The 27,919-nt window shown below is 53.2% G+C and overlaps 1 protein-coding gene across 2 annotated transcripts in view; it reads left to right on the top strand.

The window, feature by feature from the left end:
- Adap1 (ArfGAP with dual PH domains 1) overlaps positions 1–27,919 on the top strand; it is a 50,113-nt gene that overhangs the window by 19,932 nt on the left and 2,262 nt on the right. The window contains exons 3-8 of one of the 2 annotated variants that reach the window (XM_040751249.1): positions 1,589–1,680; positions 9,505–9,587; positions 22,056–22,168; positions 23,223–23,369; positions 27,427–27,510; positions 27,743–27,805. In XM_040751249.1, coding sequence (XP_040607183.1) covers positions 1,589–1,680; positions 9,505–9,587; positions 22,056–22,168; positions 23,223–23,369; positions 27,427–27,510; positions 27,743–27,805 — 582 coding nt within the window. Of the gene's footprint in view, positions 1–1,588; positions 1,681–9,504; positions 9,588–22,055; positions 22,187–23,222; positions 23,370–27,426; positions 27,511–27,742; positions 27,806–27,919 lie in introns of both variants that reach the window. The other variant, XM_040751248.1, reaches the window with a different exon arrangement.

Genomic DNA, 27,919 nt, shown 5'->3' with positions numbered 1-27,919 from the left:
TCTCTGACCCCTGGGGGATGGTTTTTAAGTTTTAATTTTGTGTTATTGTGGTACTGGGGATGGAACCTGGGATCTGATTTTCCAGACTCTCAGTTAAGGATTCTAGGACAGCCTCTTCCACTGAACTGTACATTCAGTCTCTGAAGATATTTTAGTGACAGCTTTATAAATGTGACTCACATGTGTACAACTCATATGTGTTTTTTGAAGATAAGATCTCATCATGTAGCTCAGTCTGCCCTTGAACCTACTAGCCTCTTGCCTCAGCATTTCAAGTGCTGGGATCACAGGTCTATGCCACCACACCTAACCTGGTGGTTAATTTTAAAGTCCATTTGTGATTATCACCAGGGGCTGGCAAGATGACTCAGCAGGTAAAGGTGCTTGCCACCAAGCCTGGTAACCTGAGTTTGATCCTCAGGACTCACCCTTTCTTCTCTCCCTTTCCTGCTCCTCTACTCTTCTTTGCATCTTTGAGTGAGAGAGAGTCTTTCTCTGTACCCCAGGGTGGCTTCGAACTTTCATTTTTCCTGTCTTAGCCTCCAGAGTGCTTGGATGACAGGCCTGTAACCCCTCACCCTTTCTTTAGTTCATTTTTAAATTTAAATTTTATTTATTATTTATTTACTATTATTGAGTATGTGTGTGTGTGTGCAATAGTATGAGTATAGAGATCAGAGGACAACTCTGTGGAGTCAGATTTCTCCTTCCACCAATGTGTGAGTTCCAGGACTTGAACTCAGATCGCCAGGGGGATTCTAGGCAGGTGCTCTACCACTGAATCACGACCCAGCCCCTTACTGCGGGATTCTAGGCAGGTGCTCTACCACTGAGCCATATCACAGCCCCTCACTGGGGGATTATAGGTAGATGCTCTACTGCTAAGCTCTATCTCTAGTCCCTGAGGATTGTTTTTGATTTTTAAATTAATAAACGGCAAGCACCTTTACCTACTGAGCCATCTTGCAGGCCCATGAATTGCTTTCAGAAATGTTATTAAAGTTATTTATTTGTGTTTTTGTGTGTGCCTATGTGGGGTGCACACATGCCTTGACATGTGTGGTCAAAGTACAAGACCCAGAAGTTGGTTCTCTCTAAATGTAGGTCTCAAGGATCAAACTCAGGTTGTCAGACTTGGTGACACTGAGCCGTATCACTGGCACCTAAATTTAGTTTATTATATTATTGTGTATGATGTGAATAAGCACGGGCACAAATGTGCCGTGGTGTGCATGTCTTGATCAGAGGATAGCTTTCAGGCCTCAGTTTGTTTCTTCCACCGTGGGTCTGAGGGGTCAGATTCAGGTTGTCTGGTTTGTGTGGAATGCATTTTAACCTGCCAAGCCACTGGCCCCTCAGAGACCTTTCCTTAGGGCATTCCTTCTATATGCTGTCCTTCCCTGCTCACTGGGAGCCCCTGTCCCTGGGACAGAAGGGTTCCAGGATTCCCATCCCAAGGACTCCAAGGACTGGCTATGGTCTCAACACCGTGACCCTGCAGTGGCCTAAAGGACAGCAGTTACCCAGCAGCCGCCACTGTCCCTGATCCAGGGCTCCCTGGCTCTGACCCTGACCCCCTCTCTTGCAGTTCATGGCATCTCATGGGAACGAGGTCTCCAGAGCCACATTCGAGTCCAAAGTACCGCCCTTCTACTACCGGCCCACGTTTTCCGACTGCCAGTGAGTACACAAAGGGCTCTGTCAGGGCGCTGGTAAACATCGCTGGCCCCGGCCCTGGGTGGCACTGGGCGGGCCTATGGGGCAGTCTGCAGGGGCTGGGACTTTGAGGTTTGGGGAAAGATTATGGTACGGGACCCCAGGAAATCAGCAAGAAGGGTCCAGGATGTCTCCACTGCCTGGCCTCTGTCCATCTATGTATCCATTTATGTGTGTGTGTGTGTGTGTGTGTGTCTGTCTGTCTGTCTGTCTATCTATCTATCTATCTATCTATCTATCTGTTTTTTTATAAAAGGGTCTTGGTCTATCTGAAAGTCCTCACCTTCCTGCCCCAGCCTCCTGAGTACTAAGAACAGGCATGAACCACCATCTTGGTTTTACTGCTTGTAGTATCTGGGTGGACCTGGGTGCACCGGTGACCATCAGGGTCTCTCCCCAGGGTCTTAAGTGGTCTTGGGCCCCTTGGATGCTCCTAATGGTCTGGGTTAAGAAGCTACCTGATGGGACCAGCCACCGGTATCAAGAAATTGCAGAAAGAGGGACAAAGGGGCTAGTTACCCACTTTCTCTCAGCCTCCATTTCCCCATCTTCCAAGCTAGCAAGGATAATGAGGTAGTGACAACCATGGGCTTTGTCACCCCTTCCCCCTTCCCTGGGTTCCCAGCCCCAGCTCTCTGTGTGAGCCCCCTCCTCCTGGCATGAGGGCATGGGGGAGCCTTTGCCTCGGGTGCACTTCCATGGGCGCCCTTCTGGCTCTGCCTGCCCAGCAGTGGCAACTCTGTCTCCCTGAGTTGGGTGTCTCTTTAAATTCACAGTCCTTAGATTCTCTACTGATTTCCTAGTGGTCTCAGGTTGCCTTCAGGGCATGGACAGTACCCCACCATGTCCATCTTCTGGTTGCCTGGCACAGACAGCTGTTCCTGAGGGCTCAGGAAGTCAAGCAGGGTGGCTGAGCCTAGCCATGGAGCCAGCTCTGCCCATTTGGCCTGGGTGTTGGGCTCCACACTGGTCATCTCTCCCCTTTCAGCACCTGGACAACCTCTGGGCCTGGCCCTCTTTGTCCGCTTTTCCCCAGCAGGGCATCATAGCTCACTGTCTTCCCTGAGCAGGCTGGGACAGAGGTCAGAGATCCACACTTGTGGACATGGGACCATAATTTCATTCTTCACTCCACTCCACTCCAACCCCTGATGGCGGCTCAGGGGCCCAGAGGGGTTGGGAGAACTCCCAGAGGACCCAGGGACAGGGCTCCAGCTGGAAATCCCCATTCTGTGGGCAGGCACAGGCCACCATGACTTGGGTCAGAGAGAGGCCAGCCTTGAGCTAGCTGCATGGCTGTGCAAGTTGCTCACCCTTCTGGAACTTTCCCTTTCCTGGGAACAGGTTGAAGACCCACTCCTGAGAGCAGCTACCCCTCCCCACTCTCCCTCTGCACCCTGCCTCTGCCCCTCATTCCCACGCCTGGTGTGGCTTAGCTCTGGCTCCACCTGGACCCCACCCAGGTTCATATTTGCTCAGTGTTTCTCTTGGATTGACTCACTTTGTAAACCCAAGGTCCTGGGGTGACCTACCCAGCACACCCCAGCAGGGAAGGCTCCGAACACCCTGCTTGGGAGGGAGGCTACTGTTCCCCAGTGAGGTTCCCAGAGTCACCTCTGCAGCCCTGACTTTGGGGCACAGTAGCCTGTGCCCCAATCTGTCCCGGGAGAAGCTGGTGGGAACTATGGCTGTGCCTGGATCATCAGTGAGTCTGTGTTAGGTTTTGCAGGGTCTGACCCAGGACAATGAGAGGCCAGGGGATCTCTCTGAATCTGCAGAGACTGGAGGCAGGGGAGGGGAGGGCAGGGGAGGAAGAAGTTGCATGGGAAGAGGAGGAGGAGTCTCAGGCCTGAACTCCTGATTGCAGAGGAGAGGCTTGGTGATCTGGGTGGCAGGTGACTTAGAAGAAGTAAGGGAGGAAGATGGGAAGAAGGGGGAGGAGGAGGAGGAGGAGGGAGAGGAGGAGGGAAGGGCACAGGGGTCCGGAGAGTGGGTCGGGGGGAGGGGAGAGAGGAAGGAAAGAGACAAGAGGAGGAGGCAGGGGTGTAGGAAAGAGACAAACGGAGAAAAGGAACGAGAGAGGAGGAAGGGGAGGAGGAGAGGGAGGATTGTGAGTCAAGAGGAGAGGGTAAGGAGGGAGAGAAAAGGGAGGAAGGAAGAGGAGGAGGCGGGAGTGTGAGGAGAGGGAGGGAGGAGAAGGGACGGGGGAAAAGGCTGGGGTGCTGGGAGAAAAAGGAGAAAGAAGAGGGTAGAAGAGGGGGAAGGAGAGAGAGGAGAGGGGAGAACGGAGGGTCACTTGGCAGCAAGCCCTGGGTAGTTTGGGACTATTATGGGGAAGAGAAGCTGGGTGTGTCAGGTGACAAGCGACCCTATTTGTGCATTTTTGCACCATCGGGAAAACCATCATCGGCAGCTCCAAGACTCTCAGCATGAGTGTCTGTTGTGTCGCACCAGAGCCTCAGGCCCGATTGCCCTACTAGTGCATGCATTCACCCCTGCATGGGGCTGCCGGGGGTTGGGGGGCTCACCTACAGGGATGTGCCCTCAGCCTGCCAGGTTCACAGTACGAGTCAGGAAGCCCATGCAGCTAGCAGCTATTCTGAGGCATGGTTTTTGTCACCAACTGCTCTGTGGTCAGGGTTATTTGCATTTCTGCTGCCATCACTTCCTGGCCTGAGCTGAAATGGTCCATGCTGGTATAAGGATGACACCCAGCACCCGGTGGTGGTGGTGAATGCTTTTAATCCCAGCACTCAGGAGGCAGAGGCAGGCGGATCTCTGTGAGTTCAAGGTCAGCCTGGTCTACAGAGAGAGTTCCAGGACAGCCTCCAAAAGCTACACAGAGAAGCCCTGTCCTGAAAAATCGAAATGGTATCTTGGGTCTTGATACATCACTTACCCAAGGTGATGTATGAGTCCATGTAGAAATTGTGGGTGCTGTGACAAGAAGCCATGCGTGAACCTCTAAAGTGTGAAACATGTAAATGTGTGATATGTACGGTGTGATAGGCAGCTGTGTGTAAGCCTGCGTGTCATCATGAGTTGAAGGAGACTGTGTAAACTGTAGGACTCATACAGTGATAGAGTTGGGGACATTTGACCACAGATTGCTGTTGAGGACAGTGTGTGACTGGGATGTGACACTAAGTGTTGGAAAGCTGGAGTGGAGATGCCCATGTAAACTGTAGAGCTCTGGGAGTTGTCTGAGGCAGTGCTGCATGCTAGCATGGTTTAGCGCAATAATGAAGCCCGAGCTCTAGCATTAGGACCTATTAGAGCAGGCTTTGGGTAGTCAGGATGTCCCAGCCACAGCTTTGGTCTGCCTGCTCCCAGTTCAGAAAGACACATGGCAGCGACACTGTGGCCTATAGACCTTTGTGACTTCGGAGTTAGAGCTGCATCTTGTATTGCTAGAGAGATGCAGGTCTCAAGCTGTGTGGTCTGCCAATGGGAGTTTCAAAGGAAGGACCCTTTCCTGGACCAGTCTGGAGAAGGCCTGGGGAGGCTATTCTGTTTCTCAACTGCATTCCTGATAAGCTAGGTCTGAGGTGCATGTGTGCCCTGGGCGACTCCTCCTGCCTTTCTTCTGGGCCAGGAGCTTAGTCGGAAGGTCTTCTTAAGATGTGCTGTCCCTGGAGACAAGCTGGCTGTGACTTCTCCGTGTACATCTTGAGTTCTGATCAATGTCACTATGCACATTCCTGTCCTCTGCCCCTTTAGTGTGGAACTAGACCCTGCTTTCTGCGTGGGCTGAGGTGGAGCTACACACTGGGGAACCCCAGTGACCACAGTGAAATCCTAGGGTTCCCCAATAGTGGCTCTCAGCATCCAGACAGTGCTCTGCTGTAGCTTCCTCAAGCACCCAAATTGGAACCATGGGAGTGAGAGTAGCAGAGACTCAGGATGCTTCTGTGGTTGAGCGCTTTGAGGACTCGCCTAGCAAATGTGGGTCCAATGCTGAGCACTTCAGAAATGAATAATAATTGGCTCTCCCAGTCACTTCAGCTACAAACATGAGGTCCAGGGCAGCTCCTCCTATGTCTAGGTCCTGCTCCTGAGCTCTGCCGCGGTGGTCCTTCTGTGGGTGTCTGACTCACGGATTGTACTTCATTGGGGCCAAGGCCATAGGATAGCCTCACCTGGACTTGGTGAAGTTTTAGATAATCCATCTCCAAGCGAGATTGATTTAGTGGTCTTGGGGGCTGAGCAGGACTGTAGCATAAGATCTGGGGAGTGGTGGTAATTCAACCACAGCAGCCTCAGAAATCACTCAAGTTGGCCAGCCTGGGATGGGTGAAGATGAGGCTATGTGCTTAGCACACCCTTGTGTTCCCAGAATAAAAAAGGAAAATGGGGAGCTACCTAGACAGGTTGTTAAAAAAGCAGAGTACCTGGGCAACAGGGTCAATTGTGTGTGTGTGTGTGTGTGTGTGTGTGTGTGTGTGTGTGTGTGTGCGCGCGCGCGCTCTGCTTCCTGGTTGTGTGTGTGTGTGTGTGTGTGTGTGTGTGTGTGTGTGCGCGCTCTGCTTCCTGGTTGTGGTTTTGATTATGCAACTGCCTTTAAAGAGGGTTAGGGTCTGGAGGGGGGCAAACAATGGGGAAACAGAGGCTCAGAGAGATGCCAAGTCATACACACTCATAGGGCAAGTTCAGGGCCTTGGCTGGATCTATCCCTAGGGATGTGAGAGTCTCCAAGGGTTGTTAAAGCAGCTGGGAGCCTCAGGGAGGGGGCATGAAAGGAGACACGCCCTAGGACTTTGAGCAAGGCAGCAGCCCTGGCAGGGAAGTATGGCTTTGTCCTTTGTCCCCTCATGGAACTGCACCCTGGGAGACTGGATTGTTACTTACTTTTACTTTCCCCTTCCTTCCTTCCTTCCTTCCTTCCTTCCTTCCTTCCTTCCTTCCTTCCTTCCTTCCTTCCTTCCTTCCTTCCTCCCTTCCTTCCTCCTCCCTCCCTTTCTCTTTCTCTCTGTCTTTTCAAGACAGAGTTTCTCTTTGGAGCCCTGGCTGTCCTGGAACTCTATAGGCAAGGTTGGCCTTGAACACACAGAGATCTGCCTTCCTCTGCCTCCTGAGTGCTGGGATTAAAGGTGTGCACCACTGCCACCTGCAGAGGTTAAGGTTTTTAGACAGAGTGAAGATCCTGGAACAGCAGTCCCGAGCTGACATCTTGATCTACCAGCAGTTCCACCAATTGGGGAACAGCCATTGTCATTCAAGCCCCCCATTCCATTCCCTCACCCCTAGAGGCTTGTGATCATATCATAATGCAAAGTGTGTTTAGTCCAGCTTCAAAAGTCCCCCATAGCCTTTTACAATCTCAACAGCATTTTAAAATTCAAAGTTCAATATCTCCTCTGAGATTCAAAGCAATCTCTAAATGGTAAACCCCTATAAAAATCAAAAGCAAAGTGTCACTTCCAGCATACAATGGCACGGAATATGCACTACTGTTCCAAAAGGGAGGGACATAGTGAGGAAATAATGGCCCAAAGCAAGTCTCAAACCCAACAGAGCAAACTCCAGCTCTTGTAGCTGTGTCTGATGTCAAGGCCTTGGTTTGGGGTACCTTGTTATGGTGGCCACAGGACCTTTGTTCCACTCAGAAACCCTGTCCAATGCAGGCTGAAAGAGCTGGGGTCCCCCTCAGGCTCAATTCTGAGTCTCCCACTTACTTCCAGGCTGATCACCTGGCCCTAGGTCATCTCAGAGGATCCCATCTTGTACCCTGAGTAACCGCTCCCAACAGAACGCCCCTCCCCCAGCCAAAGGTCTAGGGCCACACCTAGCTCGTTGGTTGCCAGTGATGGTGTTTTTTTTCCAAAGGGCAGTCCTGTTCATCAGTGCTTCAGGGCTGTCGTGGCCCAGGTCTCTGGATCAGCTTCCCCTAAGACCTCAGTGACTAGTAGTCGGGAGATGTGTATCCTCATGTGTGTGTCTGTGTGTGTGTGTGCTTGTGCGTGTGTGTATGGGGTTTCCTGCTGGTCTGGAATCAACAATTCCGATGGGTTGAGTGGGCAGGGAGCCACAGACATCCCATGTCATCTATATTCTTGTGCTGGGATTACAGGCATGTGCCTGGGCTTTCGTTGTTGTTTTGTTCCTTTTTTGGTTTTTTTTTTTTTTTTTTTTTGAGACAGGGTTTTTCTATGTAGCTTTGTTGACCAGGCTGGCCTTGAACTCAGAGATCCGTCTGCCTCTGCCTCCTGAGTGCTGGGATTAAAGGCGTGCGCCACCACCGCCCGGCTGTGCCTGGCATTTTAAAGTGGGTTCTGGGGCCGGAAAGGCAAGTACTTTACCCATTGAGCCATCTCCCCAGCCCCGCCTCTGTGTTTCTGAGAGCTACTATCCTTGATTGACTTGGAGGTCTGACCAGCAAGGCTAGTAATTGGCAGTGAAGGCCGGAGCTGGGGCTAAGTCACCCATTCACCCAGGAAGACCAAGATGGTGCTGCCATGAGCTTGGGAACTCACTTGTAGAGTGATACCATGAGGGACTGAGGCTGAAGGGATTATGTCAGAGTCACCGCATTTGAGACCTCTGTGAGGGGATGTCCAGCAGAGCTTGAGAGTGGGAAGTCCCACACAGGAGCTAGGGCTTGGGAAGGTGGAGATGTGGCTAAAACCACGATAGGGTCACATGGTATCCCAGTTTCATTTCTGTTGCTGTGATAAAAATACCCCGAAATAAAACAACTTATGAGAGAAAGGGGTTTGTCTGATGTGCCAGCTAGTTTTTTTTATGTTAACTTGACACAAGACAGAGTCATCTCAGAAGAGGGAACCTCAATTGAGAAAATACCTCCCCAAGGTCAGGCTGTAGGCAAGGCCAATCTTAGTGATTGATGGGGGACAGCCCAGCACACTGCAAGTGAGGCTCCCCCGAGCTGGTGGCCCTGGGTTCTAAGAAAGCAAGCTGAGAGAACCATGAGGAGTGAGCCAGTAAGCAGCACCCTCCAGGGCCTCTGCATCAGCTCCTGCCTCTAGGTTCCTGCCCTGCTTGAGTTCCTGTCCTGACTTCCACTAATGATTGGCAGTAATGTGGAGGCATAAGCCGAGTAAACCCTTTCCTCCCCAAGGTGCTTTTGGTCATGATGTTTCATTACAGCCCTGAGACATTTGGCTTACAATTCCAGGTTACAGGCCATCAAAGCACAGAAGTCACAATGACAAGAGCTCAAAGCAGCTAGTCATGTCATAGCCACAGTCAAGAGAAGACTGAAGTGAATGCATGCATGTTCACTTATTCACTCTCAGCTTGATTGCCCTTCTCTTACACAGCTGAGGACCACCTGCCTAGGGAATGGTGTCACCCAAAGTGGGCTAGGTCTTCTCGTGTCAATTAGCCATCAAGACATTCCCTCACAAACACACTCACAGGCCAACCTGATCTAGACAATCCCTGAATGAAAACTCTTTTTTTCAGGTGGTTCTAGGTGTGTTATAGTAGTGTCGATTAAAAACTAACCTTTACACAGGGTCAGCTGCAGAACCAAGTGAGAGGCTGTGAGGTGTTTCAGGTGGACAGAGCTCCCCTCCTGCCAACTTGACTGTTTGGGTGATTGTGTGTCAGGATCTGGGAGAACCAGAGGGCCAGGAGGGATGACAGAGACCCCTGAGAGGATAGAATGGTGATCATCTCTTGAGAACAGTTAAACCTAAGCAGGACAGCACCCATGATGACCTTGGGCTCCTGAAAGTTGATTATCAGGGGTAGCCAGGATCATGGTGGCTCTCCGCCGAGCACTTGGGGTCCAGGCGGCCATCTGAGTCCCCTCTCTTTTTGTAGACTCCTACGTGAGCAGTGGATCCGAGCCAAGTATGAGAGGCAAGAATTCCTTCATGTGGAGAAGCAGGAGCCATATTCTGCAGGTGAGCTGTGCCCCTCCCCATGTCTCTATCTGCCTGGCTCGGTGTTTCAAACCTGTGGGGGTCCCAGGCCTTAGACCACCCTCTCCCCTTCTGGGACCTCAGGAGGGGTGTGGGCTTATGTGAGAGGCTGAAGAGGACTGTTGTGGGCCAGCACCCACACTGGCAGAGGAGACAGACAAATCAATGCCACTGCCTCCTCTGGGCCTGTCTGGTGCTGTTGGTTCCAGTGGGTTCTGGGGCTTTGTGGAGAGGGACTAAGGGGACCATGTTATCAAGGACAGGGTTGCCTGAGAGTTCTGGAGTTGTCTCCCATCACTCACTCATTTGATGGGTTACCAAACAGCACTATCTTCTGTTTATGAAACATGTGTCGTTTAACCTCTGGTATGCTTCCCTGGGACCTCCAGCCTGGGTTGGCTGGCCATCTTGATGCTTGTATATTTGATATGTGGTGGGCACTGGGCTTGGGGTCTGGGCCATGATCCCCTGGGCAGCTCTATAAGTCTGAAGTAGTCCCCATCACTCGGCACGGGAGGACTTCCTGGCCTTTTCTAGGTGACTGGACCCTGGATTTCAGAGGTGGGCTGCTCCTGTGGCTCTGCTCTGGCATAGGGCCAGCACAGTCACTTTATTTTCTGTGGCCCACAGTGTGGGGCTGGCTGACAGGAACCCTTCACTTGGCAACCTCCATTGCTCAGATGTGCCCCACTGTGTGTGAGGAGCCCCATTGGCATGTGGGGCCTCAAACTTGTTTTGGGGACCGTATTATTCAGGGTTCTCTAGAGGAATAGAATTTGTAGACTGAATCTCTCTTTCTGTATAAAGGGTATTTACTAGGGTTGCTTACAGGCTGTGGTTCGGCTAGTCCAGCAATGGCTCTCTATCAACAGAAGGCCCAAGGATCCAGTAGTTGCTCAGTCCATGAGACTAAATGTCTCAGCTGGTCTTCAGTATGCACCAGAATCCCAAAGAAGGAGGCTGTAATGCCAGTGAAGGGGTGGACTTGCATGAGAGAGGGAGGGCGACAAGCAGGCAAAGGGAGCAAGCTCCTTTCTTCCATGTCCTTTATATAGGCTGCCAGCAGAAGGTGTGGCCCAGAGTTTAAGGTGGGTCTTCCCACCTCAAAGATCTGGATCTTCTGATCGTGAATGATCCAATGAAGAGAAGCCCCTCATTCATGTACTCAACATCTTGAGATTTGGTTAATTCCAAGTGTAATCAAGTTGACAATCAAGAACAGCCATAACAGGGGCCTTTAATGCAAGCATGATGCAAGCATGCTTGCAGAACCCGTGTCCACCTGGTGTACAGGAAACGTGCCCTGAAACAGTTGAGTAACAAACTGCTGTGTGTCACAATAGTTCCCTCACTCATCAGTCATCACAGAGGGATGGACTGGGGACAGCAGGCAGAGCCCCAAGCATGGATGTCCACATTGAAACCCCTGTGTAGTCATGAGGCCAAGGTGCCCTGATAACTGTCATCTATGAGGGGAGAAATGTCACAACCCCATTCAAATACAGCACTGTCAATCATGGAAGAGGGGTGGGACACTGTCATGTTGCAAGCACGAGAGGTTTGACAATTCTATGATACAAACTCCCTTTTGGGGTGAGCAGAATGTTCTAGAATGAGATAAAGGCATGGATCTTATGTCATGATGGTATTGGAGAATTGAACCCCAGTAGAAAGACATGATGTCCACCACTGTTGGAGAGAAGGCGGAGGGACTTCATTGCCTGCATTGCACAGGTGGGGACCCCAATGCCTACTGGCTCAGACCATCCTCACAGCTGTCAAAATGAAGTTGCTTAGCCACCTCTCCAAGGCTCTGTTTGGTTCTGTTCTCTTTTGTTCCCTGGAGCAAGTCAGTTGTGAGCAGGGCTAGGTGGGAACATTCCCCTCCCCTCTCCATACTGGTCCACTCAAAGGCCAGTCAAGAGGGACACTGTGTGGCAGTGAAAGTCTTCCCCACCCTAGGCACAAAGTGTTGGACCCGGCTCCCCTCCCCTGCCTCACTCCCAACCCACTCAGTGCTCAGCCCACATGGCTGTGATTCCGTGGCTGTCTGTTCCAGACACTAAAGCTTTCATCACCTAGTAACACTTCATAGTCTGTGAGAGGAACCAGAGTCAGTGAGACTCAGAGCCCTGGCCCACTGCTCTTCTTCATCACAAACACCTTAGCTGTCTGTCTGCCTGCTTGCCTGTCTGTCTGCCTGTCTGTCTGTCTATCATTTTTGGTTTTTTTTGTTTTGTTTTGTTTTGTTTATTTTTGAGGCAGGGTTTCTCTGAGGCTTTTGAGGCTGTCCTGGAACCTCAACCTGCGCCACCAACGCCCGGCTCATTTTTGTTTTGAGACAGCATCTCACTAGACATCCTGAGCTAGCCTGAAACTCAGAGATCTCTGCCTGCTTCTGCCTCCTGAATGCTAGGATTAAAGGTGTGGACCATCACTAGTCTCATTATGTTTGTTTGTCATTATGACTGGGGAACCAAATAATAAATAAACAAACAAATAAACAAACAAACAAATAAATAAATGCAAGCCAGTGGTGGGGCACACACCTTTAATCCTAGCACAAGGGAGGCAGAGGCAGATGGATCTCTATGAGTTCGAGGCCAGCCTGGTCTACAGAGCGAGTTCCAGGACAGGTTCCAAAGCAATACAGAGAAACCCTGTCTCAAAAAAAAAAAAAAAAGTGGGGCGATGGGGTGCCTGGGTCACACGCCTGCCTCTGGGCCTGGGCTGGCTCTGGAGTTTAGAAGCAGAGTGCACGCCGGCCCCAGAATGAAGGCAGGCTGGAGGACTGGAAAACACCCTGCCAGTGTTCAGGTCTCAGCGCCAAGTGCTTACTCAGTGAGGCCTGGGGATCTCCAGGTCATACATACACAGGGCTCAGGAGATGGTGACATCATGGTACTCAGGGCTACTCCGGGGCTAAGGTCTCCTCAGAATCCTGTTAGCACTGGCAGTGGTGGAGAAGCACTCAGGAGGACAGAGGAGGAGGATCATGAGTCCAAGGCCAGCCTGGGCTACAGTGAGACTGTCTCATAAGAAAAGCAAGGGTGGGGGTGGAGAGACATGGCTCAGCCAAAAAAGTATTTCCATTGCGTGCATGAGGGTGTGTTCAGTCCCCAAAACTCACATTAAAAAAAAAGTATTTCCATTGCGTGCATGAGGGTGTGTTCAGTCCCCAAAACTCACATTTAAAAGGGTAGGCCCAGCCAGGCAGTGGGGGTGCACACCTTTAATCCCAGCACTCGGGAGTCAGAGGCAGGTGCATCTTTGTAAGTTCAAGGCCAGCCTGGTCTACATACTGAGTTCTGGACCAGTCAGAACTATCCACGGTACACAGAACTGTAAACAGTAAAACCGCTTCTCAAAATAAATGAAAAAAATAAGGTAGCAGGATTGGAGCGATGGCTCAGTGGACAAAGGCACTTACCACCAAGCCTGGACACCCGAGCTTGATCTCTGGAGCACATGAAGGAAGGAAAGAACCCGCTCCCACAGGTTATCCTCTGACCTCCACATATGTGCCACAGCCCATGTACACCCATAACACCCATACTTCCCTCATCATGCACACACACACAAAATACATGTAAAATAAGGCGGAGTGGGCACTGGAGAGACGGCTCAGAGGTTAAGAGCACCAGCTGCTCTTCCAGAGGTCCTGAGTTCAATTCCCAGCAACCACATTGTAGCTCACAACCGTCTGTAATGAGATCTGGTGCCCTCTTCTGGCCTGCAGGCAAGACACTGTGTACATAATAAATAAATAAATCTTTAAAAAAATTAAGGTGGAGCATAATTAAAGGAGACACCTGAGGTTGTCCTCTGACCTTTATATGAATAGGCACACAAGTGTACAAGCACCTGTTAAACATGGCTGAATACACTAGGCCTGGCAAGGCAGTGTGGTGCTTGAGACCAGGCTGCAGTTCGGCTGTGAGGCCAGCCACTGTGTGTTCCCCTTATCTCAGCTGAGGGTATCCTCGGCTGGGCGAGGGGGTGGAGGGGTGGGTTGCTCCAGGTGAGTCTGTTACCGTGGACGAGCAGGGAGGCAGGACTCCGCAGTGAGGAGCCTGACTGCAGAACACAGGAACAGAAGGAAGAATGTTCTTCTATCAAGGGCCCCGTGTCTACAGCTTCCTGGGGCCTATACTCTGAGCTGAAAGGATGGAGAGCCAGGCTACAGTCTGGGGAGGGGCAGGAGGTATGGCACTGTGATGCCTCTGTGATCCCTGCTGGGACCCCTTGCCTGCAGCCGGGCACTGGCATCTAAATGGGATCTGATGGCTCCCTGAAGGAGGAATAACGCAGGGCGCAGCCTCCCCCACTTGAGTTTCTCCATTCTCTGTGCCCCCACTCCCAGAAGCACCCCAGCAGGGCGCATAGATAGGACCCCCAGGGAACAGGAATGCCCCACGTGTTCACTGTTTTGGAAGGAGTGTTCTGGGTTTTGGAGGCAGGTTCTCTATGTAATCCAAACTGGTCTGGTAGCCTGCACTGGTCTCTAACCCACTATCCTTTTGGCCCAGCCTCCCAAGAGCTGGGGTTAGAGGCACGCACCACCCTCCAGGCCTGCTCGCTTTCTTTAAAGAGTTTCCCACTGTGAGCTGCTATCCTTCTTGCCCCACCAAACCCTGAGACCTAAGGGACAGACATTGTAGTGTGTGGGACACAGTCAGGATTCTGCCACTATCCACCCTCATACCACATGCCACCTCAAGGCTGTGTACAGAAGAGCCAGACTCAAGGCCACTGGGAGCCCCTTGGGACCCAGAGGACCTGGAGCTGCTCTGTGCTCAGGTCCCCAAATGCCTCCATCACATCCAACCTGCTCTCACAGTGGCCTCTGCCTCTTAGCACCAATGTATGTACCCCTCGTGGCTTCCCATAGGGCGACAGGACCTCAGGGTGCCTCTGACCAGCCTCACTTCCTCTTTCCTTTCTTTCTATTCTCCCTCCTTTCCTTTTCAGGGCTAGGACTGGAACCCAAGAATGCTAGATAAATCCTCTATCACTGAGCCATGCCACAGCCCCTCACTGGGGGATTCTAGGCAGGTGCTCTACCACTAAGCTCACACCCCAGCCCCTCACTGGGGGATTCTAGGCAGCTGTTTTACCACTGAGCCACACCCCAGCCCCTCACTGGGGGATTCTGGGCAGGTGCTCTACCACTGAGCCACACCCCAGCCCCTCACTGGGGGATTCTGGGCAGGTGTTTTACCACTGAGCCACACCCCAGCCCCTCACTGGGGGATTCTGGGCAGGTGTTTTACCACTGAGCCACACCCCAGCCCCTCACTGGGGGATTCTGGGCAGGTGCTCTACCACTGAGCCATGGCCCAGCCCCTCACTGGGGGATTCTGGGCAGGTGTTTTACCACTGAGCCCCACCCCAGCCCCTCACTGGGGGATTCTGGGCAGGTGTCTCACCCCTCTCTGATACCAGTCCCTAGCACTTCTGTCTCCTCCTCTTACCACAGAGCACTTTCTCACTCAGGGCAAGGACACTTCCCACTGCCTATCCTTGGGAAATGCAGAAGTTCCCTCAGATGGAGAAAGGGGAAATGTGGGGCCCCAAAAGAGGTAAGGCCTAGGACTCTTCAGAGGAGTGGCCCCAAGCCTGCCCAGAATGAACCGGAAGTGTGGATTCCAAGGGGCTGCCTCCTAGATGCCATGAACATACCCAGACAAGGAGACCCGCACGGTCACTGGGGACTGAGAGGTGTCAGAGCCAAAGGATGAGGCAGCCAGATGATAGCAGTCCCATGTCACCTACCCAGGGCCCCTGCCTCCATAACGTAGATGGAGGAACCTGTCTGTCTTTCCTTAGGGTCTCACAGCTAGCTGAGCTAACTCAAGAGTTCGTGTGCTGGGGCTGAGATGGAGGACAGCGTGGAGACATTCACACTGGACACCAGGGAGTATCCTGAGCTGTGTGTTCAGAGGGACACTGAACAAGGACATTGACCACAGTTTGCTCTGCAATGCTCAAGGAGCCACAGGGCCAGCATCCAATCTACCCACCCCCAGATTGAGGGGCGTGGGAGCAGGAGGCCAAGGGGTCATCTGTGTGAAGTCTCTGGATGGGGAAACACCCTTGTCACAGACCCGCCCCACCCATACACTCCTCCTTACACAACACCAGGCCTATTCCAGACACTTCCACCCCAGGACAGAGACCCTGTCCCTGCTTAGCGACCATGCTCTGCAGCAGCCTCCTTATGCGAGCAGCCGCCACCGTCTGCTCCTCTCTTTCCCTGCTGTTCACCAGCTTGGACGCGATGAGTGACCTTCTGTGCCAGACTTCTGTCACAGAGCGTGGTGCTCAGCCACAGCGGGGCCTTTACTAGTTTTGTAAATTTCCTCTCTCTCTCTCTGTCTCTCTGTCTCTGTCTCTGTCTCTGTCTCTGTCTCTGTCTCTCTCTCTCTGTCTCTCTCTCTCTCTCTCTCTCTCTCTCTCTCTGGTTTTTCGAGACAAGGTTTCTCTGTAGCTTTGGAGCCTGTCCTAGAACTCATTCTGTAGAACTGGCTGGCCTTGAACTCACAGAGATCCACCTGCCTCTGCCTCCCGAGTGCTGGAATTAAAGGCATGCACCACCCCCACCTGGTTATTTTGCTGTTCTGGAGACCAGGAGGTACTGGGCAGCAGAGTCCCTGCCACTGAGGTGTCCTCTGACATCAAGTCTGTGTCTTAGTCAGACCTGGCCCAGGAGTCCTGTAGAATGAGACCAAGCATCTCTTCCAGGATGGCATCCTTGGGCCCATGGAGCCACCTGGATAACTGGCTGTCTTATCCCAACAGGGACAGCGGGCTGAGCAGGGCAGACAGGGGGACTTGAGCACATGCTCCCCTGGAACTGGGGAGGTCCTCGGGCAGTGTCATCCAGGGCTAGAGTTAGCAGCCCCTGGAGTTCCAGACCAGGCAGGTGCCAGAGGCTCACTTAAAGCTCCCATCACATTTCCTGTCCTACCAGTGGCAGGGGCTGCGGGGTCAAGACCTCCATGTCCTGGCCATCCTTTCCAATGCCTGGGCTGGCTGTGTGGCTAAGGAAGCAGCAGAGGGAGGCAAGCCTCTGGGTGGGTGGCCTGGGCCTTGCAAATGTCTGGGGGTTCAAGACTTTAAGGGGTTGTCTTGGGTTACAGATATGCTTGTCCCTCAGCATGGAGCCATGTGACCCTGCCGCACTCTTCTCTGTGTGTCATCCCTCAGCCAAGGTCACAGTTGGCTGGAGTTCCTAAACTCTCCTCTGAAACTTGGAGATGTCAGGGTTGTGGGTGTGCCCTCACACCTCAGTTCACTTTGCTTTATACCTGCCCCTCCCCAGCACTGCCCTGTAGGTGGCTGGGTGACAGCTGCCCTGGCTCCTGCCCCAGACTGTCCAGCCTCCAACCAAGCCTCAATGGCTTCCTTTCACAGGGTGGGGTGGGAGACAGGGCATGCGGACAATGGTCTTTGTTGTTCAGGACCAGGCCACCACCTCCCTCCAACAGACATGGCCCCTTGCCTGGGTCCCTCCAGGAGCTGTTCCTTTCCCTCCACGGGATGCCGGGTTGTGCCAGGCAGGGACATCCCAGCGCTGCTGCCTCCCTGACCTTTGTCCTATGCCACTGTGCAAATAAGGAGGGAGAGAGGTGAGGCTCTCTGAGTGGCAGAGCTCTGCCTGGCCTCAGTTTCTCCTTGTGTAGTAAAGCCAGTGTGCTTGGAGCAATCATTAAATCGTGACACGTGTTGGAAACACGGCCAGGGTGAGGCACCCTGGGGTGGCTGATAAGGTGAGGGGTCAGATCCTCTGAAGTGATGGTGGAAGCTGGGTAGGGCACCCCTGGACTCAGATAGCCCCATTTCCTGGCTGTGTCTTCCGTGTGGAGTAGGCTTGTCCCATGTGGAGGCCTCAGTGTTTGGTGCCTATATTGTGCCTATGGATTTGTGATGGGCTCCACATGAGGGGGTCACTGGCAAGGTCAACCAGCCTGCCCACAAGTACCAGGCCTCTTCTGGGTCCCATGTCTCAGCCATGAGTTCAGTAGGCAGGACTGGTGGTCTTGCAGGACCACATAGACCATCTTATCTCCTTTAGCTTCACCTCAGTCCTGACCCTTTAGAAGATGAGGGAACTGAGGCCCAGGGAGGGGTGGCAGTGAGGGTGCCCTGCCACCCTGTCTGAGACCAGCTGGCAAGGTCGTGTTTCAGAGCTTCCCGTTGGCTGTTATGTGACTCTGTGAACAGTATCTCTGGGAGACAGATCACTTATGTACAAGATGGGACATAGCTCAGAGCGGCAGAGCCTAGAGTCACGGGCTAGCTGCACAGCGCCCCCTCTCCACAAGGCTGTGCTCTCCTGGCTACTGAGCAAACAAATAACCAGGAAGGAACGTGGGACACTCTCATTGAAGGGTCTCTATGACCATAACATCAAGGTCACCTTCAAGCCAGAGCACTGCATACTGGGGACATATGGTGTGGAACCCTAAAGAAGCCAGTACCCAAGAGGTGTCACACTTTGTCCTGAAGGAAGATCCTGCCTGACCCTACCTCAGGTCAGGGAGCCCTTCTGAGCCAGTACAGAGGGCTGTGGAAGCCTTCCTGGTGTGGCCAATCAGAGAGGAAAGGCCTCCTGAGGAGACACAGGGGAAGGAATGGGAGCTGTTCCTAGAGCCAAGACAGGATGCGGCAACAGGGGCTGAGTGAATGGTGGTCACCTGCTGCCCACTTGCTGCTGAGACCCGAGTTCCTAAAATGGAAACAAGGTTCCCTGGGAGCAGGCCGATTGGGGGCCAGGTATGCCAAGGAGGCCCTGCAGGAACATGAAGCACAGAGGCTCACAAAGTCTAGTCTCAGCCCCTGTCACCCACATGGCCCCTCTGTCCTCCTAGGAATTGGAGTGTCCCTGTGAGGGAATACCAGGCTGGCAAGTCAGAATCTGAACCTGTACACACAGAAGCCTGCTCTTGACCTCTCTTAGGGGTGCAGAAAGGACCCAGAGAACTTTAGGACAGCCCAAGTGACCAGAGTAGTGGTCACGGAGAGAGTGAGCCCCGAGAACACTCAAGAGTCTGTGTCCCCCTGGATGTGTTTGCCTGCATGTATGTCTGTGCAACACATGAGTGTAGTGTCTGTGGAGGCCAGAAGAGGGCGTCAGATACCCAGAACTGTAGCTACACTTCTGATGGGTATGGTTGTCAGCAGAAGCAGGCAGAACCCCAAGGCCAGAAGCTGAGTATGATTGGCCCAGCCTGGGTAAGGTTATGGAGCCTCAATTTCTCTGGTGCCTCTAAGGCCTGACTCTGTGCCTGACCTTCCATTGGTAACACCCCAGTGGGAGAGGCCAGACGATGTGGATGCCTCTCCCACTCAGGAGTGTCCCACAGCAATCCTGAGTGTGGAACACCCATCTGGCTCACACCTTAGCCAGCTTTCTGTCACACGCCTAGCAAGACCACGTGCTCATTGCCCTGAATTAAACACAAATGCACAGTTTACGTATATACCGCACAATTTACATACACTTTGCATATTCTGTTTGAAATGCGGTTCTTGGAACTTGCAGGTTATGAAACTATGTAAGTGCAGAAGACACCGCAGTGCCCTCCCCCGCCCCTGCAGCCCAGTTTGCCTGTGTACTGCGTGGAGATGCGCAGTGCAGTGAGCCTCCGGGCCTGGCCTCTCTCCCACATGCCTTGCTGCCTGGAGCTAATCCTGTGGGTACCAGGGCCATCTACCTGGCACACGAGACACCACAGTTGCTTAAATGTCCCACAACTGAAGGACATCTGGTTCTTTCCGGTTTGTAAGGATCAAGAGTGAAACCCCCAAACCTGGTAGTGGTGGTGCATGCCTTTAGTCCTAGTACTCGAGAGGCAGAGCAAGTGGATCTGTGAGTTCAAGGCCAGCCTGGTCTACAGAGCGAGTTCCAGGATAGCCAGAAACCCTGTTTCAAAAAACAAACCAACAAACAAAAAAAGAGTGATGCCCAGGTAAGGTGTGGTACACGTGGTACACACTTGTCACCCCAGCATCCAGAGGTTGAAGCAGGAGAATCATGAAGCAAGGCCAGCCTGGGCTACATAGTGAGACACCCCTACCCCCTGACTCAAAACCAGAAAGAAACTTCCAGCCTGATTGCCAACTGGCCATGCCATTGTATGGCCACAGCCTTGCAGAAGAGCCCAGGGTTCCGTGTTGTCACCCTGAGGAAGGGTAGCTTCATCTGTGATGGGCTTTGTGATGCCAGGAAATGGTGACCTTCTCCTCATGGGGATGTGTGATACTGAGCCCCTCTGTGTGTGTGTCTGTGTGTGTGTGTGTCTGTGTGTGTGTGTGTCTGTGTGTGTGTGTCCTGTGCCTTCCTTAGAAGCAATCCCTGTTGAATGTGGCCCAAGTCCGTGTCGTGTCCCCCCCATCCTCTGCAGCTGGCCCCAGCCCAAACCATAGGTATCTAATTAATGCTGTCTGATCTTCCTGACCTCTGCCTCAGGACCAGCTTGTTCTTTCAGGGAGAATGGTCACTCCTGATCCTACCTGGTCTCAAGTGTGCCTGGCTGGGCTGCTGACCAAGGACCCTGGACTGGGGTGGGCAGGGACCATCCAACCAGACCGGTGGGGCTGGGCAAAGGTTTATCTCCTTTCATCCAGATTCCCATGGTACCAAGAAGGAAGCAGAGCTCTGAGAAAGGTCTGGATTCTCGCAGGGCTAGACCAGGGATGCTGGTAGCATCATCCCATTGTGCCACCATGGGGCCTGAAATATAGGCATGGGGCGGCTTTTTGGGAAAGCTCACAGGGTATCCTTTGGACATGGACCTAGCCTGACCCAGAGGATCCACTGTTTCAGGACACTAAACCTGATGCCCTCTAGGAGCCTCAAAGGGTCAACTGGGATCAGTCTAGTCCGGCACTGAAATTGTGCCTCCCGATATGCTCTTGCCATCTGCTGGCAACTATGGGAACAGCAGGCTAGAGACTTGTTGCTACTGGCTCCTTGGTACTAGCTATAAAATGTGGCTGGAAGGTTCTGGAGGTGATGGGGGTGGGGGGCTGCTGCACCCAGTCTTGCCACCCCTTGACATCCCACTTCTGGATTACATGGTCAGCTGTTCAAGCCTAGAGAATCTGGGCTCTAACCCTGAAGGAAGGCCAAACTGACTTATTACCCATCTAGACTAGGTGTTCAATGAGTCAGTCCACAAACAGTCTACGTGGATCCTGCCTGGCCTAGTGGGACATGTTGGTGGCCCAGTATCCAAGGACAGAAAGACTTGCCTGCTGAGGCTATGACAAGGAAGAGACGCAAGGCACATCAGCCACTCCATGGCTTCAGAGAGGCCCTGTCCCTTGAGAAGCTGGGGGAGGGAGCTGGGCCCCTTCTGGCACGCCCTGAGACTGATAGTCTCAAGGGCGCCAGCTGCCCCCTCCCTGACGCCAGGCTGCTGCCTTTTTATGGCCGTATGTCTCCAAGAGCACAGAAAATAGCCCCTTGTGTTTGGTGACAGGGACAGGGCTGCCTGGCTGCAGACAGCGGGCAGAGGAGGAGATACTGGGGGAGAGGGAGTTTGATGGTGAGGATCGAGCTGGTCTGGCTGTCAGGCTCTGGTTGACCGGAGATGGTGTCACAGGAGCTGCGCGCCCACCCGTGAGCACACCCATGACAGACAAGATTTCCCAGGACCCTCTTTGCCTAAGAAAGCCACTCTGATACCCAGCAAAGAGGGAGCGACGCTCATGGTCGCCCGAGAGGAATGGCCACCAGGTGCATGCCCACCTGCAGGGAGTCTTGGAACAGCCAGAAGCTTCAAGCAACGCAGGCATCCCCCAGCAACTCACCAGCAAACGCCAACGCAGCACCACGAGGGGAGGGGGCAGGGCAGCAGGCTGCGAAAAGCCCATGATGTCATCTCCTTGTAGGTGGATAGACCTGCCCAACACAGCAAAGCTGGGCGATATGGAGGGAGCTGAGGGCACCAAGGACGCAGCATCTTCTGAGGGTGCCGTTTTAGCCAGCAGTGAAGGAGCTTATAATTGCCCTGGCGCAGAGCTGTCCCAGGGTCCCCAGAGCTAGCCAGCCTCACTCAGCATTATAAGCCTAGGGCTCTGGGAGGATCCTTCTGGCCCCTGGCATCATAGGGCCAGTGACTGAATCTGTTTCTGCTCCTTCTCATGCCTAGACCCACGTGGCAGCCCTGGGCCATCTCAAACCCAATGTCCCCTACTATATCCCCTAGGTCCTACCTCTTAGGTGGCTTGCCTAGGTGGCAGGATCTGAGTGGGCAGAGGTGGTCTAGCCCCCAGAACCTGTGGTCTGGCTGAAACATCAAGGCGTCTCTGGGCAGTGAACCTCAGGCCAGTGGCAGGGTAGACGGACAGCCTCACCTGCATCCACCCCAGTGGAGGGCCCCTTGGATAGGGACGGAGTGGTCTAGGTGGAAGCTCCTTGACCGTTTTCCTCTTCCCCAGGATACCGTGAGGGCCTTCTCTGGAAGCGTGGCCGGGACAACGGACAGTTCTTAAGCCGGAAGTTTGTATTGACCGAACGAGAGGGTGCCCTGAAATACTTCAACAAAAACGACGTGAGCCTGGCATGGAGGGAAGGGTGACCGTCCCACGTGGGGTCCTGCCCTCCCCTGGGTCTGCAGGGTTGTATATTAGCCCTTCAGGAGCGTGGCTGCCTTCCATCAGTCTTCCCCGGGGACACCCCTCATGATGGCTCCCCCTGGGGAAATGCCATATGTGTATGCACCCACACACTAACCCCCAAACCTCCCACCCAGGACTGACCCCTGGGAACCTCCGGGAGCCAGGCAGGCCTGGTGTGGACCTGCTGGGAATGGTCTTGTGAAGCCTGAGGCTCCCCCTGGTGGATGCTCCCAGGAACAGTCAGGGATAATGCCTTAAGTCAGCTGTGAGGAGAGGTGACTCTTGACTCTAGGTCACCTGGGTGGTTGTGAGGAGGGGCCCACCTGGAGGTGGGTGGCTGCAGCCTTGCTGTGGAGCTAGCTGGATAGAGGGATAGAAGGTGAGGTGTTGCAGCCTGCGAGGGAGCTCAGCTCTGTGGTGCTGTCATCCAAGACGGCCGCTTCCTTGCCTGCCTTGTGCACGGGGTGCTGGCTCAGAGATATATAGCAACCTTCCTGAGGCCACACAGCTAAGGACACAGTGGCCCCTTTTCTGAGACCCTTGGCACCAAGAAGGGGCCACCTTGTGGGGTGAAGGGCACTAGAGCACATTCCTGGAAAAGTGACCCGACTTAAGGTCTGACTGAGGAACGGGGATGGAGCTAGTCACACAGCTCCCCCAGAGGAAACAATAGCTAGGATCCTGGGGTCCTGGTGAGCACTCCCAGATTTCAGGCTCGAGATGCACAGGCAAGCAAGAATTGGGCCAGGGTAGGACAGAGAACGTGAAGGTCACAGATGAGGGGGGAGGTTACCCAGACACCAAGTGTCCCCCAAAGATGTCATTTAGTTCCCCATCACTCAAGGAAGCAGAAATTTACCTTCCATTCACGGGCTAGGAATCTGAGCGTCAGAAAGGTTAAGGCTCCACACACAGCAAGGGTACTGCTAGCCTCCCTTGTTTGGACAGTGGCTGCTGTCTGAGGTTCCAACTAGCCTTCCTTTGCAGGCCAAGGAGCCTAAGGCTGTCATGAAGATTGAGCAACTGAATGCTACCTTCCAGCCAGCCAAGATTGGCCACCCGCATGGACTGCAGGTCACCTACTTGAAGGACAACAGCACGCGCAACATCTTTATCTACCATGAAGATGGCAAGGTGGGCACCTCTAGGTATGGGGGCGGGGCACTAATCCAGCCTTGCCTCCATGCTGCAGCCATCTCTCTGGGCAAAAGGAGACCACAGGCAAACCCTAGAGTCAATACAGGGTTTCTCTGTATTGTTTTGGAGGCTGTCCTGGAACTGGCTCTGTAGACCAGGCTGGCCTGGAACTCACCTCGAACTCACAGAGATCCGCCTGCCTCTGCCTCCTGAGTGCTGGGATTAAAGGCGTGCGCCACCAACGCCCGGCTGCAAACCCTAGAGTCTATACTTCCATCTTCAGTGGGACTTTAAGGCCGAGGGACCCTGGTATCTTGTGGCTGAAGCTCTCTGATGTGCACTTCATCAAAGTGTGTGTGTGTGTGTGTGTGTGTGTGTGTGTGTGTGTGTGTGTGTGTGTGTGTGTGTTTCCAGGGCTGAGTGTCTCCTCAAGACCTAGGAAGCTGGAGTTTGGGCTGATCCCTTGAGAAGTTGCCACAGGTCTCTAAAATGCTATCTGATTTGGTGACCCCTGGGAAATTAAATGTCTCCCCTATTATTGTTCCCTTGTGCCATCATACCTGTGAGGTATTTACTCATGTCGTGTTCAGGGTCTATGTCCAGTGACTACATAAAAACACTAGTGCAGTCTGAACTTCCCATCTAGTACACGGTCTCATACCTGTGATAAACAGATACGTCTGCCTGTAGGGGCCTGTGTCCACCCAAGCTCTAGGGCTGTCTGGACATCAAGGGACATGGGTGGACTGTTTTGGACCTCATCCTCTCCTTCCCTGTCTTGGTCCAGTCTGTGCTACTTTATGCCCTATTTTGGCTAGAATACACCCTGCAGTAGCTTTCTGAGATGTGTTTATGTGTTTAGGAGGCAAGTGGTCTGAGACCCTCTCTCTGGAATTTCAGGTTAGGATTTTCCCAGCCCTGGGTCGCGGCTCTCTTGCTTAGCGACTCATATCCGTAAGACCGGTGTGTTTTTCTTTAATGATTTCTTCCCTTTCTTCTTCCCATTCTCTTTCTGGAAGTCCCGTCTTTTAGCTGTTAGTACTGAGACCCCTCCTTCTCACACTCATTTATCTTCATTCATACGTTTTTCTTTTTTCTTTCTTTCTTTTTTAATGTTCTAGCACAGTCCGGTATAGTGGCGCACGCCTTTAATCCCAGCACTCAGGAGGTAGAGGCAGGTGGATCTCTGTGAGTTTGAGACCAGCCTGGTCTATAAGAGCTAGCTCCAGGATAGCCTCCAAAGCCACAGAGAAACCCTGTCTCGAAAAACCAAAAAACATACATGTCATGTTACATGTATGTTTTTTCATGTGTGGGTACATAAGCGTGTTGGTGCAGCCGGGCGGTGGTGCTGCACAACTTTAATCCCAGCACTCGGGAGGCAGAGGCAGGTGGATGTCTGTAAGTTCGAGGCCAGCCTGGTCTACAGAGTGAGTTCCAGGACATCCATAGCTGTTACACAGAGAAGCCGAGTCTGGAAAAACATCAACAATAACCAAAAGCGCAGGCGCACATGCATTCATGTGGTAACCCAAGCTTCATGCTGGGAGTCTTCCTCAATCTCTCTCTACCTAATTCACTGAGGAAGGTCTCTCAGTGGAACTCAGAACTCACTGATTTGGCTAGTCTAGCAGCTAGCTTGCTCTGGGGATCCTGTCTCTGGGATTAAGGGAAGCCACCTGAAGACCCTGAGTGACCTAGATGGACCTGTCGGTGGGCCACATACATCAGCCCATCTCAGCTCTCCCTGTGCAGCTGGCATGTAGCTATCTTGGGGTTCCTGCCCACTCATGCCAGCTCATCTACTGGCTAGCTTCCATCCTATGGCTGTTTCCCGTGTCTTGTGGATATAGGCCTTGAATAAAAAACTCTCTCCGGGCGAGAGTTTCAGGACAGGTTCCAAAACTGTACAGAGAAACACTATCTCAAAAAACAAAAATCTCTCAAGCATAGGTTGACTTTGATTCCAGCACTCAGGAGGCAGAGGCAGGTAGATCTCTACGAGTTTGAGGTCACCCTAGTCTACATAGTGAGTTCCAAGCCGGTCAGGGAAACATAGTGAGGCCCTGTCTCAGAAAAGGGGAAAAAATTCTCAAGTGGTGCTAGCTGGCTCCGATAAGACTAAGACCTGGTGGTGGCACACACCTTTGATCCCATCACTTGGATCTCTGTGAGTTCGAGGTTAGCCTGGTCTAACAGAGTGAGTTCCAGGACAGCCTCCAAAGCCACAGACAAACCCTGTCTCAACCCCCCCCCCAAAAAAAAGACCTAAGACCTGACTGGGGGTGTGAGAGGAGTCATTTTACCCCAGGCCTCCACCTTATGCTCCTTGGAAGGACATGAGGGGCTTTTTACCACTAAGACACTATGGTCTTCCACAGTGGGAACCCCAGCATCCCTTCTACTCTCCAAGGACAGCTTTAGCACCTGCTGTGCTGAGCTCTGCCCTTGAGCATTCCAGGGAAGGGTAGAGACATCAGGGGGCTAGAACCCCAACTACCATAACTGGGGAGCATGTGATAGGGAAGATAATGTTGCAAAGAGCAGAGGGAGTCTATGCAAAGGCCTGGGGCAGGAGGAAGTGAGATCCTACCTAGGTACAGGTTCTAGGGTGCTGTGGGGGAGAGTGTCAGGTTCCAGTGTGTGTGTGTGTGTGTGTGTGTGTGTGTGTGTGTGTGTGTGTGTGTGTGTGTGTGTGTGTGCGCGCGCAGACACATTCGTACCACTTGGTGCGTGTGGAGGTCAGAGGACAAGCTTGGGTATCCATCTTCATTTTCCACCCCGCCTGAGACAGGGTCTCGCTGTTCACCACTGTGCCTTCCAGGCTAGCTGACCTGAGGACTTGCAGGGATTCTCCTGCCTCATCCCATCTTGCACTGGAATTACAGGCATCTGGTTCTACTGTGTCTGGCTTTACATGGGTTCCGGGGATTCAAATTCAATTCTAAATGCACCTTACCCACTGAGCCATCTGCCTAGCCCTACCTTTCTGTTGTTGTTTGTTGGTTTGTTTTTGTTTTTTTGACATGAGGTCTCCCATTACCCTGGATTTAACTGGTTAAACCAGGCTGACTGGGCATCAAGCCCCAGGAGACCGCCCCCCCCCCCCAGTACTGGGATTACAAGCACATGTCCCCACACCAGGCTTTGATGTGTGTTCTGGAGCTGAAACTCAGGTTCTCATGCTTGCAAAGCACACATTTTACTGACTCCATCTCCCCAGCCCTGAACCCAGTGTGCACCGGGAGGAAGCAGGAGCCTGGGCCACGGTAGAATAGGTGGGCGCAATGGACAGGCCCAAGGCTGCATTTGTGGCGCCCTGGGTGGCCTGCAGAGGGAGAAGGCTGCTTCTCAAAAGCCCAGTGTTTGAGAGGGCTGATGCTGGGTTAAGTGTGAGCCGTTACAAGTAGGGGGAGGGTGATCGGCAACAGGAGGCTTCGGGTCTGCCCCACAGCATGGGACAGAGGGAAGAAGAGATGGGTATGGAGGAGAAGGTCTGCGAACCTCTTTCGAAGGTGGGGGGTGGGGGTGGGACCGAATGAGGAAGTGGGTAGGGCCAGTTGTGGCTGGAGACGTGTGGGCGGGGCTGGGAGAGCTGGCTATGAAAGCCATCAAGAAGCCCAGTGGGCCAGGGAAGAGGTGCAGGTGACCCAAGCTGGACTCTGGCTGTCTGGGAAGACAAAAACGGACAGGTTCTGAGTGAGGCAGGTGGGGTGGGGTGTGGCAGAAACATAAGGACATGGTCACAGCCTCATGGCACTGTGAACCCAGCAGGACTGGGAGACCCCAGATGTGTGCAGGGTCTGGGAGGGGACCCGCAGGGAAAAGAGCAGAGAGTATCTGTGATGTGCAGAGCTCAGATGTCAACCCCACTCAGTCCCCTGCCTCGACCTGTTCCCTGATCCTGGTCACCAGATTTTGGCCCAATGAGGGGTAGGCAATAGGGGGTCGTCCCATCCTTCAGTGAGGCTGTTCAGAGTGCTAGCCCAGCTGAGGGCTTTGCGGAGGAAACAGAGGTTCGGGAGTCGCCACTCACCACAGCTTCGGCCCCCAGGAGATCGTGGACTGGTTCAACGCGCTGCGAGCGGCCCGCTTCCACTACCTGCAGGTGGCTTTCCCAGGAGCCAGTGATGCAGACGTGAGTGGCTGCCCCAGAGTCACCTGCTGGGTGGGGGAGTGGGGGGTAACCCTCGAGGTTGGGTCATAGGACTGACCAGAGGCATAGCTACGTAGGCCCCTAGGAAGGTAACGGGGTTGACTGCAGTTCTTCATTCTGGGGTTGGAACCCAGCTACAGGGGTCATGCTTCGAGGGGTGCACCGTCTAGGGGATGGCACGGGGAGGGCCTCACCACCATATGTTCTGCCCCAGCTGGTGCCCAAGCTCTCTAGGAACTACCTGAAGGAAGGCTACATGGAGAAGACAGGGCCCAAGGTAGGTGCCAAGCAGCAGACTTCCAGGCCTGTTCAAGGTCAGCCATCTTGCTTCTGCCTGTCTGGGGGTTGCTTTGGGGGTTGCTTGGGGTCAGGCTGGTTGGCTGGCTGAGGG

This window comes from Mesocricetus auratus, unplaced genomic scaffold, assembly GCF_017639785.1.
Source record: "Mesocricetus auratus isolate SY011 unplaced genomic scaffold, BCM_Maur_2.0 Super-Scaffold_100008, whole genome shotgun sequence".
NCBI lineage: Eukaryota > Metazoa > Chordata > Mammalia > Rodentia > Cricetidae > Mesocricetus > Mesocricetus auratus.
This window is presented reverse-complemented; position numbering and strand designations above follow the sequence as displayed.